A 20,669-nucleotide genomic window follows, 5' to 3' on the forward strand; every position below is an offset into this window, starting at 1 on the left:
TAGTGAAAAATCAGCCAAAATCCAATAAGTATTTGCTGTGGAACCTGATTCCAAAAAAAATCTACATGAAAGAGTGAAAATGTCGGACATTGGAAAACCTATGTTAAAAAAAAAAAAGAACAAAGATATAAAGATGTATCATAATGTTTCAAAAAAAGATTAATGTGTTAATGATGCTGGAAAATACCAAGAAATTAATGGAATAAATAGGTAGAATTTTCTGGATTGCAAGTTGGAAACTTAATGGTCAGGAAGTCAAGTTAATCACCAAATTTGTTTTTTAATGGATTGAAAGAGAAGAGAAACTTATCAGTGCAACACACCTGTGAGGTGTGCAGTATTGCTTAATGCATACTTTGTATCATGTGTGTATTTGCCCATGTGTGTGCATGGGTGGTAAATCAGGTTACAAGGTAAATTTACTTCTTACTTTGCCCAACTCTCTAAAATGTTTGAAAAATATTGAAACAATAAAGGAACAGAATAGCACAAAGGAATTTGGAATATGGTTAGAATGATATTTCAAAGCCTAGGAAAAAGAACTATTCAGTACAGGATGTTGAGACCTTTGGCTATCTATATAAAAATAATAATTTAATAAAGTTAGGGCCCTATCACACACAGTACATAAATCTATATTTCAAAAGGATTAAAAGCTGAAGGGTAAAAAACTCCTATGAAAATACTTCCGTAAAAATGACAGAAGAAAACAAAAACAATGAAACTTCTTCACAATAAAAAACACCTTGTAAATGTTTAAAGACAACTGGGAGACAATATTTGCAATTTCAATAAAAAGTGCAAATTAGAATTTAAAGTGTATAGCTGTCTCGCACCAATTAAAAAGTATATAAACCCAACAGGAAAATGGATACAGGGTATTAACATAAACACACCACATATACATAAGTATGTCCAACTCCAAAACGCAAATTAAAACAGCTTTTAGCACTCCTGCTGGCAAAGATGAAAGAATTTCCGGAAAAAGGAGGATTACAGTCAAATATGGGAGCGAGGGAAAAGGTAAACTGCTACTTTGGAGGGCAATTTGCAAGTATGTATTAAAATTAAAATGCACACAATTCCTAATTCAGCAATTCTACTCTGTAGCATTTATCCCAAAGGAGCACACACAGTCATGCCCAGAGAGAGAGATGTAGAAAGAAGTGTTCATTATTGAATGGTTTACAACTGAAAACAATTTAAGCAAACTAGGGTCCATTTAGAGGAAAATGTTTAAGAAAACTGGTATGTTTATATACTGTGCATACAAGTAAAAGAAATAAGTATGTCCATGCAAAATGGCTAGATCTCAAGAACTAACACTGATCGACAACAAAAATTCAGGACAGTACATATGGATTTAAATCACTAATATTAAAGAGTGCAACACCATGTCCCATAGGACTCTACAGTTTCTTTGAATACACACATACGTACATACATGGAACAGAGGTTACCCCTGGAAAGAGCTCAGCTAAGACAGAAGCAGAGGGTGTCAAAAGGGCTTTGACATCCTCTGACAAGCTGAGATTTTATCCCTTGAAATTCTATTTGGCTATTTTTCAAACATGCTTTATCTTTTTTTTTTTTTTTTTTGATAACATAATATTGTTTTCCCCTGTTTTACAATATTTCTTCTTTTATAACTCTACCTACTATTTCTGTCATCTTAAATTCTGGACAATCTAATCCTACTGTTCTTTAGTTGACTCTCAGTCTTGGGGTCCACTTCATTGCATTTTTATCTGTGAGCAAGTCCTCAGCCCAGATCCATAGCCAGAGCAGGCAAAGTGTCCTGCCATAAATGTTTTCTTCCATTTGCTTTCTGGCAGAACCAGGGTCATGTTTGTGTTATTTCTCAGCTTGCAAGGCTCGTGTGTCACGCAGGGAACGTAAATTTCCAATCTCAATGGCACTGAGGGCAGGCCTTTGATTTTGAGTACTCAGGGAAGTCTTTGTTTTTGATTCAGAACAAAGCTAAAACCAGGAAGCCCACTTATCGTGCGTGCGTGGCCTTGTGCAGATCCACTCTGGTTCCACACCCCTCCCCACCTCCCAGGTCAAATATTTTTCACCACGTTTATAGCCTTCTGTGGGTCTTCAGTTCCAATTTTCTGCAAAGATCGGCTTTCTGGGGATTTTCAGTGCCTGCTCCTCTCCTTGCCTAGATCCAAGCCCTCATTCTTAGATCTGTTACTCTTAGAACTCAAATGCCCTGTCGACAAACACAAGGAAGACTAACAGGACTTCGGTTCACAGGCATGTACCTCAGCCGTCTTTTCATCAGGTGTGATGACTGAGAAACATCATACACATTTGAACCTCCTTGAAGTCATTCTAGGGTCTTCTCTGCCACAAAGTGTCTGAGCAGCGAAATGTAAGGGACTCACTATTCTTTTTCTTTTTCAGCTAAAAAACAAAGAAAACAAAAAACAAAAAAACCCACTTCTTGTTCTCTCTTCCCGAACACCCTCTTCTCAATGTCATGGAACAGGTACCCGGCCTTGGAGTCTGAAAGGTCTTAACACTGACCTCTTGCCTGGCAGGCTGTAGGGAACATGGCTACCTTTCCTGACTTTAACTAGTCCTCCCAAATTTCACTCGATACCCTAATCTGAGTATCTCTTCCCTGAGTGACTGCTTTGTCTAACTCCTTGTCTCACCAAGACCTCATCAGGCCAGCTGCTCACATTTCAGCATGGTAAATGAAATTTGTTATTGGGAGAACCTACCCCAACATTACCAGGATAGTCAAGTGGTCAAGTCAGTGGTGTTTTGATTTTAACCTCTTTGGTTAAACTATAACACACTGATTGAGATACCAATCACTGTAATATGCAGAGGCAAAGAAAGAAAAATAAAAGTAACAATAAAGAAATGTTCTAATTGCTGTAATGCAAACAATGAATTTCAAATGCTGACAATGGGAAACTTAGTTCAGTGATGTTAAAAAAAAAAAAAAAAAAAAAGTCCATTATCAAAAGAGAAGCTTTAAAACCCAGAGATATCAGAAAGGAAAAGCAAAAAAAAAAAGAAACCTTTTATTCTTACTCGTCAATTATACTATCACCAATATATTCATTATCTCTGCAAATACGATTTGCACATATTTAAAAATAAGGCAATTAAAACACTTTTGTTTTTCATTGTTTCCGAAAGTTTTTACACGATTTCAAAAATAATGTAAGTTCCCTTAAAATAGAAATAATTGTTTTAATAATGCTGTTGAAGGAAATGACTAATTGGGCATTAAGAAAGACAGCATATATAATGAATATCGTGGCGCCACACTGCCTGGATTCAGAACCAAGCTCTGACTTATCACCTGGGCCTTGGTCAGTTCAATTAAGTTTTTTGTGCCGCCTTTTCTTCATTTGCAAATTGCAAACAGTAGTAGTACCTACTGCACAGGGATATTATGAGGGCTAAATTAAGTCACATTTAGAAATATAAACATTGTATGAAGTCAGTCCCGTGTGTCTGTTAAGTAAATAACTAACAACATTTTAAAAACACAAAATAAGTAAACAACCAGGATTCCATGAATCAAAGGTCATATTTCCCATTCTCCCTGGCACAGGACCTTGTGTTCCCCCAGTCTCTAGCATCTTTGTTGTTTTTTTTTTTTTTTTTTTTAATTTTTTATTTTTTATAAACATATATTTTTATCCCCAGGGGTACAGGTCTGTGAATCACCAGGTTTACACACTTCACAGCACTCACCAAATCACATACCCTCCCCAATGTCCATAATCCCACCCCCTTCTCCCAAACCCCCTCCCCCCGGCAACCCTCAGTTGTTTTATTTAAGATTTTATTAATTTATTTGACAGAGATTAAGAGAGCACAAGCAAAGGGAAAGGCAGGCAGTGGGAGAGGGTAAAGCAGACTCCCTGCTGAGCAGAGAACCCGATGCGGGGCTCTATCCCAGGACCCTGGGATCATGACCTGAGCCAAAAGCAGCTGCCTAACCAACTGAGCCACCCAGGTGCCCCTCTAGCATCTTTGGTAAGTAAGCTGCTAAGAGCTGGGCCAATGTCATGCTGGTCCAAAATGTGCAACTAATGTATTATATTTGAATCTCTCTACGAGAAACATTTCATCTCTAGTTTCTAAAAGGGCCTGAGGGAAAGAGAAAAGAGTAAGGATAACACAGAAACATATGCAGGGGGGTGGGGGGTTGGGTGAGCCGGGTGGTGGGTATTAAGGAGGGCACATATTACATGGAGCACTGGGTATGGTGCATAAACAATGAATCTTGGAACACTGAAAAAATAAAATTTAAAAAAATGTGCAATTCAAGTAAACCTAAGTATGACCACATGAAAACATTCCATTCATCAGGGAGGTTAAAAATCCTAGAGATAGCAGTAGGAAGAAAGCCTATGGTTCCTAGTAAGCATAACATATCTTCAGATTTAACTTCTATATTTCAGAAAGGCTGTTCCTAAGACCAAATTTTTTGATGCAAAGGCAACCAGAACAATAACCTACAGGAAAATGCAACCATATAGGCCACAGGTTGGAAATCCAGTCTTTCAAAACGAATGTCAAATCTTTTCTTTTGTCAAATAAAAACAAATCCAGATCTATGTAAACAGAGATTTTATTCAAAAAGTCTATTGCAATAAGGAAGATGCACCAAACTTTGGATCCATCTGCAAGCATCTCAAAGTCAAACAGAAAATGACTTTCTTTTCTAGGGAGGGGTAAGCAGACTAGCAGGAACTTTTGAGAGGAAATGGGACAATCTAGTGGGGGATGCAGGAAGCATGATCACACTGTAGTCAAGCATTAGTGCTGCTCAGACTTGGGGCAAACTAAAGTTCAGTGGCCAGGGAGGAAGCTTGTCTAAGGTTTGATCAAGCTAAGGCAGAAGGTAACTAATTGGTAACAGACAACTACGGACCACTGGTCTCTTGACAACTATGGACTACTGGTCTTTTCATAGCAGCAAGAATACTGGTTTTAATGATAGTATTACAATAAAAGAGTAGTCAGGAGTTTAACCTTCCAAACAGGTTAGGTAAATAACCAACCCCACATCAACTAAAATGTCCACTTTTTCCTCTCTTCTTGGACACTAACCCTTTTTCTGCAGGGTCCTTACTGGGTAGGGAAGGGGTATGCTGCTGCCAACATTACCTGGATACTCAAAGGATTTGCAAACTTGTGTTCTCATATGGATCTCTCTTAAAGCAAAACTTCATCTGACAGAGGAAACCAGTAACTAGAACATGAAAACAGGGTTTCAAAAATTATTTGAAAGGCAACACATTTACCAGTCAGTGAGATGTTATGACTTTCCAAGAAAAGGTTGGAGTATTCTGTCATCATTACTTCCGGGATGGGTAGACTTGTAAGAGGTGAAGCTGTAAGAAGAAGAAAATGCGATCACATATTATTATCAAGATGAAATGACTATAAGCTAGTTTGTAACAGCTAAAATGTTATATTGTACATGATTAATGAAAAATAAAATTAATTTTAAAAATAACATAGGATTGTCAGTGCTTTTGTTGTTGTTGTTGTTTTTAAAAATTTTATTTATTTATTTGACAGAGAGAGATCACAGTAGACAGGCAGGCAGAGAGAGAAAGAGGGAAGCAGGCTCCCTGTGGAGCAGACAGCCTGATGCGGGACTCGATCCCAGGACCCTGAGATCACGACCTGAGCCAGAGGCAGAGGCTTTAACCCACTGAGCCACCCAGGCACCCCTGTAAGTGCTTTTTTAAAAAATGTTTTATTTATTTAACAGAGAGAGCATGACCAAAGGGAAGTCAGAGGGAGAGGGGGATGCAGACTCTGCTAATTAGGGAGCCCTACATGGGGCTTGATCCCAGGACCCCAGGATCACGACCTGAGCTGAAGGCAGATGAGCCACCCAGGTGCCCTGTAAGTACTTTTTACAATCTAGAATAAACTCCAAATATTGGAATAGAGACTGAGAACAAAGAGGAGTTGTACAAAGTAATAAAAAAAGACAACTATCATATGATCTCCCTGATATGAGGAAGTGGTGATGCAACATGGGGGCTTAAGTGGGTAGGAGAAGAATCAATGAAACAAGATGGGATTGGGAGGGAGACAAACCATAAGTGACTCTTAATCTCACAAAACAAACTGAGGGTTGCTGGGGGGAGGGGGGTTGGGAGAAGGGGGTGGGGTTATGGACATTGGGGAGGGTATGTGCTTTGGTGAGTGCTGTGAAGTATGTAAACCTGGCAATTCACAGACCTGTACCCCTGGGGATAAAAATATATGTTCATAAAAAATAAAAAAATTTAAAAAAAAGTTTTCTACCCCAAAAAAGCAATGCAAACATTCTTTTGGTATCAGATAGGAGATGAGGAAAGCATAGCTTTCATTCATATGAGAAGAGAGAAACAGTTCTTAAGACTAAAGGACAGTTAAAGACTGAACAGATAACTGGAGAAAACATGTTACTGACTCTGTAAATGCATTTACAATTTTTAAATTCTAATTACACCTGTAACATTGTTCCTAAAATAGACAATTACTCTTACTTCTTAAAAAAAAAAAATCTGTGATTCCTTTTGAACGACTGGAATCTAAAACTGTGAAAAAGAAAGCCCAGCTGAGTTTCAGTGCAGAATGCCTTCCTTACTTCTCCCTGGCACTGTCATTGACTCACTAGACAGCATTTTTAATTTCCCTGCCTACAGCTCTTCCGGGGGACACACAAATTCCCTCTTCAATGCAGAGAGATCTGAATGGAGGCACTGCAAGAACAGATGAAAACTTAAGAGTATCTGCCAATCAAAATGAACCCTCCCTTCTTCCCAGGTGTCCCTCTTCTAGAGAGTCCTTCTCGGGCTTCCCACTGTGACCAGCCGCCCCCTCCCAGCACACAGAGTACCCTGCCCTCATTGTGGTAGACTCCCACATACTGTGTTCTCATTGTATGAGGTACTGGTGTGTGTCTCCCACCAGACCGTAAGCAAGGATTAATAATTGATGAGGCAAAATGCAATGGCTTACTTAAAAATAAAAACTCTGGAGGGCACTGTATTATTTGAAAGGCAACACATTTACCAGTCAGCGAGAAGTTATGACTTTCCAAGGAAAGGTTAGAGTATTTTGTCATCATTACTTCCGGGATGGATAGACTTGTAAGAGGTGAAGCTGTAAGAAGAAAATGCGATCAAATATTATTATCAAGATGAAATGACTATAAGCTAGTTTGTAACAGCTAAAATGCTAGATTGTACATGATTAATGAAAAATAAAATTAATTTTAAAAATAACATAAAAGTGTTGTAAGTGCTTTTTTTTTCTTTTTTAAAGATTTTATTTATTTATTTGACAGACAGAGATCACAAGTAAGCAGAGAGGCAGGCGGCGGGGGGGGGGGTGGTTGTGTGGGGGGAAAAGCAGGCTCCCTGCTGTGCCAAGAGGCTAATGTGGGGCTCTATCCCAGGACCCTGAGCCAAAGGCAGAGGCTTTAACCCATGTGCCCCTCTAAGTGCTTTTTTAAAAAAGGTTTTATTTCTTGGACAGAGAGAGCATTAGCAAAAGGGAGGAGCAGAGGAAGAGGGGGGTGCAGACTCCCTGCTAAGTAAGGAGCCCTACGTGGGGCTTGATCTCAGGACCCCAGGATCACGACCTGAGCTAAAGGCAGATGAGCAACCCAGGTGCCCTTTAATTACTTTTTTTTTTTTTTTAAGATTTTATTTATTTATTTGACAGAGGTCACAAGTAAGCAGAGAAGCAGGCAGAGTGAGGAGGAAGCAGGATCTCTGCTGAGCAGAGAGCTCGATGTGGGGCTCGATCCCAGGACCCTGGGATCATGACCTGAGCCGAAGGCAGAGGCTTTAACCCACTGAGCCATCCAGGTGCCCTCTGTAATTACTTTTTACAATCTAGAATAAACTCCAAATATTGGAATAGAGACTGAGAACAAACAGGAGTTGTACAAGATAAAAAAAAAAATTTTCTACCCAAAAAGGGCAGCACAAACATTCCTTTGGTATCAGATGGGAGATGAGGGAAGCAGAGCTTTCTTTCATATGAGAAAGAGAGAAACAGTTCTTAAGAGTAAAGGACAGGGCACATGGGTGGCTCAGTGGGTTAAGCCTCTGCCTTCAGCTCAGGTTATTATCTCAGCGTCCTGGAATCGAGCCCCGCATCAGGCTCTCTGCTTTAGGGGGGAGCCTGCTTCCCCCTCTCTCTCTCTCTGCCTACCTCTCTGCCTACTTGTGATCACTGTCAAATAAATAAATAAAATCTTGAAAAAAAAAAAAAAAGACTAAAGGACAGTTAAAGACTGAACAGATAACTAGAGAAAACATGTTCCTGACTCTGTAAAAGCATTTACAATATTTAAATTCTAATTATACCTGTAACATTGTTCCTAAAATAGACAATTACTCTTACTTCTTTAAAAAAAAAAAAAATCTGTGATTCCTTTTGAACGCCTGGAATCTAAAACTGTCAAAGAGAAAGTCAAGCTGAGTTTCAGTGCAGAATGCCTTCCTTACTTCTCCCTGGCACTGTCATTGACTCACTCGACAGCATTTTTAATTTCCCTGCCTACAGCTCTTCCGGGGGACACACAAATTCCCTCTTCAATGCAGAGAGATCTGAATGGAGGCACTGCAAGAACAGATGAAAACTTAAGAGTATCTGCCAATCAAAATGAACCCTCCCTTCTTCCCAGGTGTCCCTCTTCTAGAGAGTCCTTCTCGGGCTTCCCACTGTGACCAGCCGCCCCCTCCCAGCACACAGAGTACCCTGCCCTCATTGTGGTAGACTCCCACATACTGTGTTCTCATTGTATGAGGTACTGGTGTGTGTCTCCCACCAGACCGTAAGCAAGGATTAATAATTGATGAGGCAAAATGCAATGGCTTACTTAAAAATAAAAACTTTGGGGGGCACTGTATTATTTGTAAAATGCGAAAGATTTATGCAATCTGAAGAGAAACCAGATTATGGCACTGTATTATTTGAAAGGCAATACATTTACCAGTCAGCGAGATGTTATGACTCTTCAAGGAAAGGTTAGAGTATTTTGTCATCATTACTTCTGGGATGGGTAGACTTGTAAGAGGTGAAGCTGTAAGAAAAAGAAAATGCGATCGCATATTATTATCAAGATGAAATGACTGCAAGCTATTTTGTAACAGCTAATATTCTATATTGTATACTATTAGTGAAAAATAACGTTTTCAAGAAGCTCCAAGGAACTAGAGCTCATACATTCGCAGATATTCAGAAATATATTGGGCTATCAAAGATTTCCAAATTTTTCTATGCTCTTTTCTTCACTGAAAAATCCCTACTGATTTACATCAAGTAGCTTTAAAAAAAAAAAAAAACCATTTGTAGTTTCTTTATGAGACATACATGAAGATACTGAAGAATGAGACAAGACTGCCGGAAAAAGACAGACACAAAGAGGCAGAAAGAAGGTGAGTGAACAAAGAAAGACAGAGAGACCATAATAAAGGGCATAAAATGAGGACAGAGAAGAGAAAATGGATACACAGCGAGAGTTTCTGTTGTTTGGTTTCCCAGCTGCAGTTACGGACCAGCTCTCCCAGTTACAGTTACAGACCAGCTCTCCCAGCTACAGTAACGGACCAGCTCTCCCAAACTGACTTTGGGTTCTCCTCTGCCACTTCTCTCACCTTTTCAAAATCTTTACTGAAAAAAAAAAAAAAAGTTTCCATTTCCTCCCTTCCACTCTCCTCAAAACTTCCTTTTTATTTACTTATTATTTATTTATTTATTTATTTATTTTGGTACCGTGGCTACTGTTCTTTGTGGGGCATCAGAACTTATCTCCCACAAAAACGACCCCAATTCCATCAAATAAGTCAGGAAAGGGGAAAAGACTTATGACTGTAGTCTCGGCTGCATTCTTAAAACTTCTCATTCAGTTTAAATTAAACCTGAGCCTTTTTTTTTTTTATTTCACTTTCCTAATACTCTGAGCAGAAACTTACTCCTAGTGCAAGATTAGATTCCAGTTCTTTTCTTATGTGTATGAAAAATATTATCAAAGCTGGTGATCACCTTTGTTGCCTCAGCTTATGCACAGGTTTGACAACATTGCCTAATAAACAAATCTACCTAGCAGAACCTCACTCTCCAGTAAGCTGTGTTCCAAAGGCTGGATCACTTCTAAAGCAGCTTTGGAAGGTGGAGGGCACTTTCTCATAAAGTCATCCTTTTAACAAATTTAATATGTTAATCATACCACCCCCTGACAGTGATTGTCCAAGAAAATATGCCCTGAGTGTCTGACTGGGCTATCAAGAATAGAAAACATTTCTTTCACTCACATTTAATATTCATTCATTCGTATTCTTTCTGTCTCCACGTCTCTGTCTCTGTCTTTCTGTCTCTCTCTCTCTCTCTCTCACACACACATGCACACACAGCCCAAAAGGCTCCTATCAACATTCTTTTTCTGATGAAAAAAATTGTTTTTCCATTCTTAGGGCATAGCTCACTTAGAGGTTGTATTTAAGAGGAAATATCTCAGGATGATGAAAGTAGATGCTATTGACTTACAGATAGGAAGCCAGGAGGGTGTGGTTGGGAAGGAATGAGCTGTTCTAGATCATCTGTTCAGTGAAACGTGCAAAACATAAGCTTTGATATCTTTGCTTCCTTGCTAGGGAGTCTCCTTTCTTGGCCTAGCCTACTCCAGAGCTGAATGTAATTGTGAGGTTTCTCATCACACTCTTTACCCCTAAAACAGGACCATAATCCTTTGAGATAGTCTAATATTATTTATTCATATTATTAGTAGTATTAGTCACACTATCAGTAGCAATAAGAAAGTGACATAAGCTGAAAAAATGTGTTTTATCCTTCCTATTTTATTTAGGAAGTGAATATAAGGAGTACTTGATCCGTGCTTGATGCTGGTAAGGAGTAGGAAGCTGAGCAAACTCGGTCCCTACAGGACCACACGGATGATAATAACAGCGATTTAGGCCCCCAATTTGTAATTGAGAGTCATTAAAATTTCAGAGTGCCACCCATTCATAGTATGATTATAACTACTAGCCCATGTGTTTTCCAACTTGGCCAGGGAGCGGCGGAAGATGAAGTCTGATTTACATCTTTGAGAGACTCTGGAGGTAGAACAGAGGTGGAGATGATGCCACAGAGATAAGCTCAGAGGCTGGGGTTATTTTGCCACTTCTCGGTATCGGGCCTGGATGGGAGAGCCTACCTGTACTGGCACAAGAGAAGAGAGGTCTAGACGTGGCTTGGGCAAAATCTAAGCTCACAGGAGCTGATGGAATGGGAGGGGGACAAAAAGCCATGCTTCAAGAATAGAGAAGTTTGGGTAGCTCCAGAAGATACGAGCTGTTACGACCACTTCCCACTGCCTGTCCGTATATTAAAAATACAGACATCCATACACCAGCCACCACCTGTACCCTAACTTCGTGTCCCCTCTAAAGCATTTTTCTTGATCAGGCTTCAGATTCCACTGAACAAGCCCGAAGTGCAAAAGAATATGTGTAATTCTTGTGGGTTTTTTTTTTTTTCTCTCAAGGAAAGTCCCTCCAAAAGACAATGTACACAAACGTCTAGAGTGGAAAAAGCAGGGCCTTCCACAGAAGGTGCTGGAATAGTAAAGTGAGAAGTTCTTTGCTTAGCCAAGATTTTTTTTTTCAAATCAAAGAAGTGGGAATGTAAACTTTATTGCTTTCCGTAGGAGGACAACTGGCAGGAGGCAGAGATTGGTGTTTAAAGGAAATTGGCAGGAAAGTCAGGCAGATGTGGTTTGAATACTTCCCCTAAAGGATTAGGCTGAGTCACAAAAAGAAACACAAAATGGAGAGGCAGGAATTTGGATCCTAATCCAAGTCCTGCCTCTGACTTGTTTCTCGGGGTTTCGTTTCATGGAAAAAAGAGGGAGGATCAGAAGAGTCTAACATTGCGTGATGGCACCAAGATCACAGCATACATTCCTCAAGTTGTCACGTTCACCCCTCTCTTAATCATGGCGGAAAACTTTCCACCCGGCCTTCTTTTACAGTTAGTGGCAAAAATGCCACATTAAGAAGTAACATCTAATAGTTTTTCTAAAGATTAAAGATTTTTCTCCCTCTGCAGGGGCAAGGGGCATGCCAGTGTTGCATCAAAGAGCTGAGTAAAGACCTAATTTTCACCTATTGTTAGTTTCTGTAAAATAGCAAAATGGTCTCTACTTAAATATCTGTCACATATTACATTTTAAAATAGACATTGCTAGATGGGCTTATAGTATATGCTATTAATATTTTTAAGAGATAAACATATTATAATTTCTACTTACAATATTAAGGTAACATTTTTACATATTTAATTCTGAGCTCCATTTTAATGGAAGTAATTTGGGAAGAAAAAAAAGGATAAGTAACACTAGAACACTGCACTGGGTTTTCACATTTGCTTTCCTCTAGATCAGAAAATTTCTGTTTAAGAATAAGCATTTTTGGGGCGCCTGGGTGGTTCAGTTGGTTGAGCATCTGCCTTAGGCTCGGGCCATGATTCCAGGGTTCTGGGATTGAGTCCCACATTGGGGTCCCTGCTCGGTGGGAAGTCTGTCTCTCCCTCTCGAACACTCCCTTTTTGTGTTCCCTCTCTCGCTATCTCTCTCTGTCAAATAAATAAACATAGTCTTTAAAAAATAAATAAATAAATAAATAAATAAACGTTTTCTCTAAATACCCCCCAAACAACTTTATTATATTTTATGATCCTGGATGGGTCTAGACTTCATGTACAGAAAAGTGTAAGTAAAAACTATTATTAGGATAAATATCCTCTCTCTTTCTCGCTCTCCTCCATATAATGTACTGATTGCTATCAATATGCATAATTAACAATATTTTTAATAAATCTTAATTTTAGCATTCTGATACACTGTATTATAAATGTATAGCCCAATTTTAAAAACACTATAACCTAGGAATGGATAATACATACTATTTATAAAATAAAATTTTGAAATTCAGAATGTATTTCCTCATGCAAGCGGTGCTATATATAACCCCAAGATCCCATGCCAAATTGTAAAGGCCATTTAAGACATGATATGGCTAAACTGTAGCATTAAAATATCTAATTACCAACATTTCTAATAAATAGTGCTTTTAGAGTTCTACTTCTGGAAGCTAGGAATACAGTATTCCTATCCCATCTGTAATGGCAATAGTAGAAAGAAGAGAAGAGGAGAATAAGGCTATATTGATTCCCAGACACGATAATCCACAGTTTGTCAAGAAAATAAATTCCTGATGGGGACATTTATAAGTCAGATTTCTAAATCAGGGACAGTTAAAAAAACAAACAGGAAGCCCATATTTTTTCTACATAGAATGAGAACCACTGGGCAAAACAGCCATTTTTAGGGACGCCTGGGTGGCTCAGTCGGTTAAGCATCTCTTGATTCCAGCTCAGATCATGATCTCAGGGCTGTGAGAGCGAGCCCTGCACTGGGCTCTGCGCTGGGCATTGAGGCTGCTTAACATTCTCCTTCTCCCTCAGCCCCTCCCCCACTCCACTTGCACACATTCACACACACACTCTCTCCATCTTTAAAAAAAAAAAAAGGGGGCCATTTTTAGACTAACAACAATTGAAGAACAATTAAAAAGCCTAAAAGCAAGAACAGTGTGCACTTTTCCAAAGCCTTGTAAAACTGGTTTTAAACCTTGGTCATATTGAAAATAAACAAATTGATCTTTCCTTTGAAAACAGATTATTGCAATAAAAGCCATGCCAAAAGGCAGCATTAAGAACTCTTGTTTCAGACTACCTCTAAACAGTCATTAAAATATGTTAACAGTGAATTTTAGACCAAATAAAACTCTTAAGAAATAAAACACCAGAAGTCTGACTAGCACTCCTGTTCTTTCTAACGACTGTGGGTTTTTCCAATGTTTCACCCACTAGATTTTTCTTTGATAAGACATAGATTCTGTTCAGTGGTTCTCAACTGGAGCTGACTTTTGCCCTCCAAGGGACATGTAGCAATGTCTGGAGACATGTGGATGCCACAACTTGGAGGAGGTTACTACTTGTATCTAATAGGTTATAGTAGTTTCCTAGGGCTGCCAGAAAAAGTTGCCACAAACAAAGCAGCTTAAAACACCAGAAGTTTATTCTCTCATAGTTCTGGAGACTGGAAGCCTGAAATCAAGGTGCAGGGCTTTGCCCCTTCTGGAGGCTCTAAAAGAAGAAAACCTCCCTGCCTCTTCCTACCTTTTGGGAGTGGCCAGCAATCTTTGGCATTCCTTGACTCTTACCAGCCTCACTCCTATCTCTGGCTCCATCTCACAGCCATCTTCCCTCTGAGTATGTCTGTCTCCCTATCCAAATCTCCCTCTGGTTTCTTTCATAAAGACCACAGTCATTGGGTTAAAGGTTTACCCTAATCTAGTATGACCTCATGCTAACTTGATTACATCTGCAAAGACGTTACTCTCAAATGATGTTTCATGGGTACAAACAGTCAGGACTTGAACACGACTTTTTTGGAGACACAACTCACCCACTACATAGGAGAGGCCAGAGCTGCTGCTAAGCACTCTGCAATGACAATGCCCCACAACAGAGAATTATCCAGTCCCAAAGTCAATAATGCCAAGCCTGAGAAACCCTGATTTCACAGCAGGAATATCCTCAACTCTGATTCTTCAAAGGGATGTTTTTTAATAATCTTCAAATGGCCCTGTGGCCCTGAGGTCCTTTTGATGTATTTTACGTGTAGATATTTTAAAGCAAGAACATTTCTTACCACCCTTTTTGGCCTACCCCACTCTTGCCAGAAGCCTATTTTGAGGACCTTTTATGGAGAGGCACTAAGTGCTACATGGAGTTTTAAAATGCAAACCAGGAAATCTGTTGAAGCTATTAGCTATCTCCAGACTCTTGGCTACATCCTGAAAGCACTTTGGGCTTCAAGATCAATCAAATGAGATATCTAAATTCCCTTTCAGGATCTCAGATCTATGTCATTATAAGGCTATAAAAATGATTCTATCTTGGGAGTAGAGATACATTAGTAATGATATAATCACAACTTTAAAACTTACAGAAAAATTTTATTTTCGATTAAAAGAATAACACCAGTTTCAAAGATAACATCCATTATTTCTACACTGACAACATATTATTTGAGATAGTTTATTATGTGTGAAGAGTGACTATGTTTTATTAGGAGGAGGGGGCTTTATTTTTAATAAAATGTTTTGAAGTTTTTTTCTTTCTTTTCTTTTCAAGATTTTATTTTAAGTAATCTCTATACCCAACATGGGTTGTGAACTCACAACCTCGAGATCAAGTGTCATAGGCTCCACTGACTGAGCCACCCAGGTTTTTTTTCTTCTACGTCATTGTGTGTCTCAGTTGTTTATTTCTACAATTCACATTATATTATGAAACACGGGAGACCAATGATACGAAAGCAATTTCAAAAGAGGACAGTCCAGGACAAACAGCCTCTACATTTAAAATCTGTTTGAGGACAACTGCTCCTTTGGAAAATGGTACTTAACTACATAAACTGATGACAGTTTCTCAACTCTCATTATGGCCTAATGTCTATGCTAAGGAAAGCTTTCTCAGAAAGAGGTGAAATTCTTTTTGCTTCTTTTCAAAAGATCTCAGACAAAAAGCTTGAATACAGAATAAGGAATTCTTCCCCCAACCACCTGAGAACCTGCTGCTGACCTGATGACTAATCCCCCTCTAGAACAAGACTGTGCATTCCCAGAAAGGACCTACCCCCACTCCACTTCATCCCCACATGGCCATCAAAGTTGGGAAATTGACACTGATGCATTACCATCTCATCCCGCACCTCATCGAGGTTTCATCAAAAGTCCCGTAGATGTATTCTTCAGCCAAAGGTTGTAGTTCAGAACTACATGCTGCCCTCAGCTGCTGTGTCCCCTCTATTCTCCGTCACTCTCTCTCAGCTTTAGCCATTCTTAACTCTTACAACCAGTAGAGCTCCAATATGGTTATGTTGTAATGTAACTAGATTTGGAGTCGACCTTTGGCAAATACATCACAGAGGGGATGCTGTGCTCTCTCATTGCATCCTATCAGATGGCCCATTTCTCTTCCTCTCTTTGCTGATGGCTTTTACTTTGATCATTTGTTTACAGCAGTGTCTGCCAGGCTGCTCCACAATAAAGACGAATTTTTTTTTCTTTTTTTCTTTTTCCTTTTCTTTTTCTCTTTTCATGAATACTACTTTATGCATTTTGTGGGAACTTACTTTAAAACTATGTAGTATCTTGTGCCTCATCGAACTTTCAATTGATTCATTTAATTAATTTATATTGGTATAATATCTGTATTAGTCAGTGGGCATTATTCAGTGGCTACTAATGGATACAAGTCCATTAATCTTATTATTTATGTTGATGCTCAATTTGTCCCACATCTGTCCAGTGGGAGCCCTCTGGCTCTTATATCCTTCTGACATGGCCCATCATTCTTTGAGCACTTTACTGCTCTCTGGCACAAGAGGTTCTGGGCTTGTCTTATCCTTTCTCCTCCCTATTCATAAAATCAGCCATTTCTCTAAGAAGTCCTCACTCCACTAGTAAAGAATGGTATGTAGATCAAGATGTGACTCACTACTATTGCAAAATCATTTCTCCACTTCAGTGGGCAGAGTAATACCTACCTATATATTCACACATACACATATATATATATAAAGATATGTGATATATATGCATTATACATATATTTACACATATACACATTTATGTCTATGTATCTGTTATATAGATACAGAAATGAAAGATAGAGCATGACAGATCTGAAGTCATGAATTTATGCCAATGCCATCAGATGCAATCCAACACCACAAGCTTCACTCTGGTTTTCCCCCTTTCTTTATTTCCTTCTTCTCTAGAGAAAAACCCAGATCCTATTACCCTTACTAGCTTTACTTACTTGCTCAGTCTCCCTGTATGCAACTAATCTCTCATTGCCACTGCCATTCTTAACTCCAAAGAAATGTCTTCCACACCACTCAGCTCCTACATCCTCCACTACTTGCCCTCTGCATGCTTAACCTACACCCCAGGATCAGGATCAGACACCACAATGTCAGGTTGCTTCTGCGCAGAAACCCTTGGCACTCTGCTCAGCTCTGAGGCCCATCTAGGACCTCTCTCTGCAGAAGGACCCACCTCCCTGTGCTCAGGCTCTAGGACTGTACATGGAGCCACTCCCCTACCTGGATGCCCTCCAGACTTGGCTCAGCCTCTAATTCCCTAACCTGGGACCCTCTGGCTTCCTCCAGCAAGGGAGGATGCCGCCTAGCATTCCCCAGCCTAATGCGTATAGAACCCATTCCCATAAAAAAGAGACAGAGATGGGGACAAAAGGTCAGAAAAAAAAGAACAGGAAGAAGAAAAGGCAGTTGAACTAATTCTTAACAAATGTTTATATAATTTTAAATGTGATGATAATTTAAGGTCGCAATTTTGATGCATCAGATACAACTCCATTAAAGATAAGGTAAGATAAGGTTATAGTTAATCTGTTCCTTTAAACAATTTAAATCACTTGAAACTGCTAAAACACTGCTGAAGATTTCTATTAGACACAGACTAACACAATGTCAAGAGCATGTAGGTGCTTGAATAACATTTGTTCTCAAAATATTTATTGCTAGGCAGTTGCTGTGTACGTATTTATGTGGGTTGGGGAGTGTCTCTAGAAAGGAAGGTGGTTGATCAAGAGAGTATATAAGCAATGTCCTCCAGAAGCTACATACGATCGTTTCAAATGACTCCCCTGCAGACACATTTTTCAAAAGATAAATGACCCCTTCCCTCAATTTTCTACTTAAAAGTAATAATAAAGATGTTTAAATAGCCAATTTTATCTAATATTTGCTTTTATAAAGCTACTTTACCTTTCTTATTTATTTGAAACAGCTTAAAAAGAATTAACGTGAGTCCCTGTGCCAAACTTTATTCTAGAACTCCAAGTATGTTAGCATGTCCTTCGGCTCCAGTCAAGCATTTAGATCCATACACCATTCCCTGTCAGTGGTTCCAAACTTTCATAGACATACCCAGTTATCTCACAGAGACAACTGAGTATTGTGTTTAAGAAAACAGGCATTGGAGGAGGCGCCTGGCTGTCTCAGTCAGCAGAGCAAACAACTCTTTATCTCAGGGTCATGAGTTCAAGCCCCGTATTGCGTTCAGAGCTTACCTAAAAACATAAAAAACTAAAGAAAGAAAGAAAACAGGTGTTGGGAGTCAGACTGAATAATGCTAAGTTTCCTGCTCTACTACTTAAATAGTTATATACACTTGGGCAATCATTTAATCTCCCTAAATTCCAGTGTCCTCATCCGAAAGTCAGGGACAATAAAAACTAATTCATAGGGTTATACACTGCACTGTGCAATGCCTGGCACATAGTTGTTATATAGTAAATATGACTAATTATAACCATTTTTATTATTAAATTTTGACCCCAAGTCTTAGGTTTACAGAAAACCTATTTCTAAGTTAGTTCAATGCACGCAGATAAAAAATACCCAGTAAACTTCATAACAGCCATTAGCAAAGAGGAAACAGAATCTCACAGAGATCCAAAGAGAGTCTATAAAATGAGATAAGGTTGCTTCATAACTTTTTTTATTTTATTTATTTCTTTCTCTTTTTTTTTTCTTCTCTACAATTTTTAATTCTGCCTTACAATAGATGCTAACTTAATACCTTTCATACGGCATATCATTCTACAATTTTAACTCAAGTGGAGCTAAAAGGTCAGACTGACACTATACACACACACTCACCATACCTACATACATCACCCCATTTATTTACAACTTTGTTAATTTATTCCACTTCCATTTGTTTCCTACTTTTTTGCCTTTAGAAGTCTGCTCTGAAAGTCAGTTTGAACCTACCAACAGTATAAGTATTCACCCAATAGTGCACACTCTAGGCCATTATAACTTTATAGCATGGTATTTAACCTGCTTAGGATCACGTGATTAAAATCACAAGGGAACCTTCAAAATACCTCATGTCCAGGCTAAATCCCAGGCCAACTGATTCAAAAACTTTGAGGGCAGGATCCAGCTATTAGTTGTTAAAGCTCCCAGTTAATTCCAACATAGAGCTACGTGGAGAACCCCAGTTCTAGAACTGACCCAGAATGCAATGGTCCTCAAAAAGGGCAACAGTCTTAAGTGAAAGAGGAGCGAATCTAGGAATAGCCCCAAGCGGAAAAGTCCTTGACCATTCTTTTGTAAGTCCCATGAATGAAAAAGAGGTATGTCCCCTTCTTTCCCCCTTCCTTCCTAGGACATACCTAGAGGTATGTCCCCTAGAAAGGGTGTCAAGTAAGTTTAGGAACTGAAGTAACCCAAAATGTTTTAACAAGTTGTTAACAACTAGGCCTTTTATAACTAGGACAGTTGTAAAAATTGAATAATCTTATCCTTGATTATCTTACCATCTTTATTTTACAAAAAGTCTACATGCTGTAAATCCATAAAAGTGAATTCCTATGAAAGTTAGAAAATCTTGTGTAGAGTATCTTAGTTGTAGTTGCCGATATGCACTCTTTGCTAACCTGATGGGCAGTCGACTGTCCTAATTAGCTGCTAACACGTTGAAAATGTTAACACACACACACACACACAAACCTGCATTACAAGGTAGGTTGGATGAAATACTTTCAACACAAGAAGCCATTATAAACAGGTGAAACTAAAATGGCAAACTTGGTGTTGGTTTTCGTAATGTTTTGCACATCCTCAAAGCCAACCCACCTGCCAGGCAGGGAGGTGATATCTAAATCTACTACCGATTCCAGCGAAGGGAGGTGGCCTCGGGGAACGTGGCTTTCAGAAGTCCTGCCGCTTCTGCAGAAACCCAGGCGCTACCCTGCTCCCGCCCGCACCCGCACACCCAGCCGCCCTCGTCCCGGGAACACCCAGACACTGCCCTACTACGAACGCCCCGGACTCGCGGGGCGCTCTTTTTTCCAGACTCCATCCCTGGCGCGGAGGCGCCCCGTCCGCTGCAGTCTCCTCGTCCGGCTTAGACAACCCAAGCCCGGCCCACGGGAGGAGGCGGCCGCCGCTCGCCACCCGCGGTCGCCAGCATCCCCGCGCCGCTCCCCACCACCCCTGCTCCGGCGCCTCGGCCAAACCCTCAGCCTCACCGGCGCGCGCGGCCTCGCGCGTCCCTTCCTGCGCACCCTTCCCCGCACCCCGGCCCCGCAGCCTTCGCACCTGTAGTGTTGCCGTCCGCCCAGCTCCGGCGCTCGCCGGCGAGGAGGCACAGGAGGAGCAGCGGCAGCCGCAGCGCGGGCGGCGGCCCCCGGAGCCCCCGCATGGCGCCGGCAGGTCAGCCGCGGTCCTCGCGCACCGCCGTCGGTGGCCAAAGTTTGCGCACACTCGCCGGTCGCCCGGTGCTTGCTGCCGGTCCCGGGGGCGGGACACGCGACAAAAGGCAGAGTGGGAGGGGCCCGGCCGCCCAGCCCTCCCCCCCTGAGACGCTCTCACTGCGTCCGTAGCCGACCCCGGACTGCACCCCGTCCCCCATCAATTATGCAGCTCGGCGGCCGCAGCGGGCGTGTCCGGATGTACCGGAGCCACCTCCGCGCCGCATCCTCTCCCGCCTCCTCCCTCC

At 40.4% G+C, this 20,669-nt stretch overlaps 1 protein-coding gene across 2 annotated transcripts in view; it reads right to left on the reverse strand.

Annotated features, from left to right (window-relative positions):
• The window catches only part of EMB (embigin), a 46,137-nt gene extending 25,468 nt beyond the window's left edge, over positions 1–20,669 (reverse strand). The window contains exons 1-4 of one of the 2 annotated variants that reach the window (XM_059173943.1): positions 20,270–20,669; positions 8,993–9,082; positions 7,060–7,149; positions 5,286–5,375 (exon numbers count right to left, since the gene is read on the reverse strand). In XM_059173943.1, coding sequence (XP_059029926.1) covers positions 5,286–5,375; positions 7,060–7,149; positions 8,993–9,082; positions 20,270–20,372 — 373 coding nt within the window. In that variant the 5' untranslated portion in view covers positions 20,373–20,669. The remainder of the gene's footprint in view (positions 1–5,285; positions 5,376–7,059; positions 7,150–8,992; positions 9,083–20,269) is intronic. The other variant, XM_059173945.1, reaches the window with a different exon arrangement.

Source organism: Mustela lutreola, chromosome 5, assembly GCF_030435805.1.
Source record: "Mustela lutreola isolate mMusLut2 chromosome 5, mMusLut2.pri, whole genome shotgun sequence".
Taxonomy (NCBI): Eukaryota; Metazoa; Chordata; class Mammalia; order Carnivora; family Mustelidae; genus Mustela; species Mustela lutreola.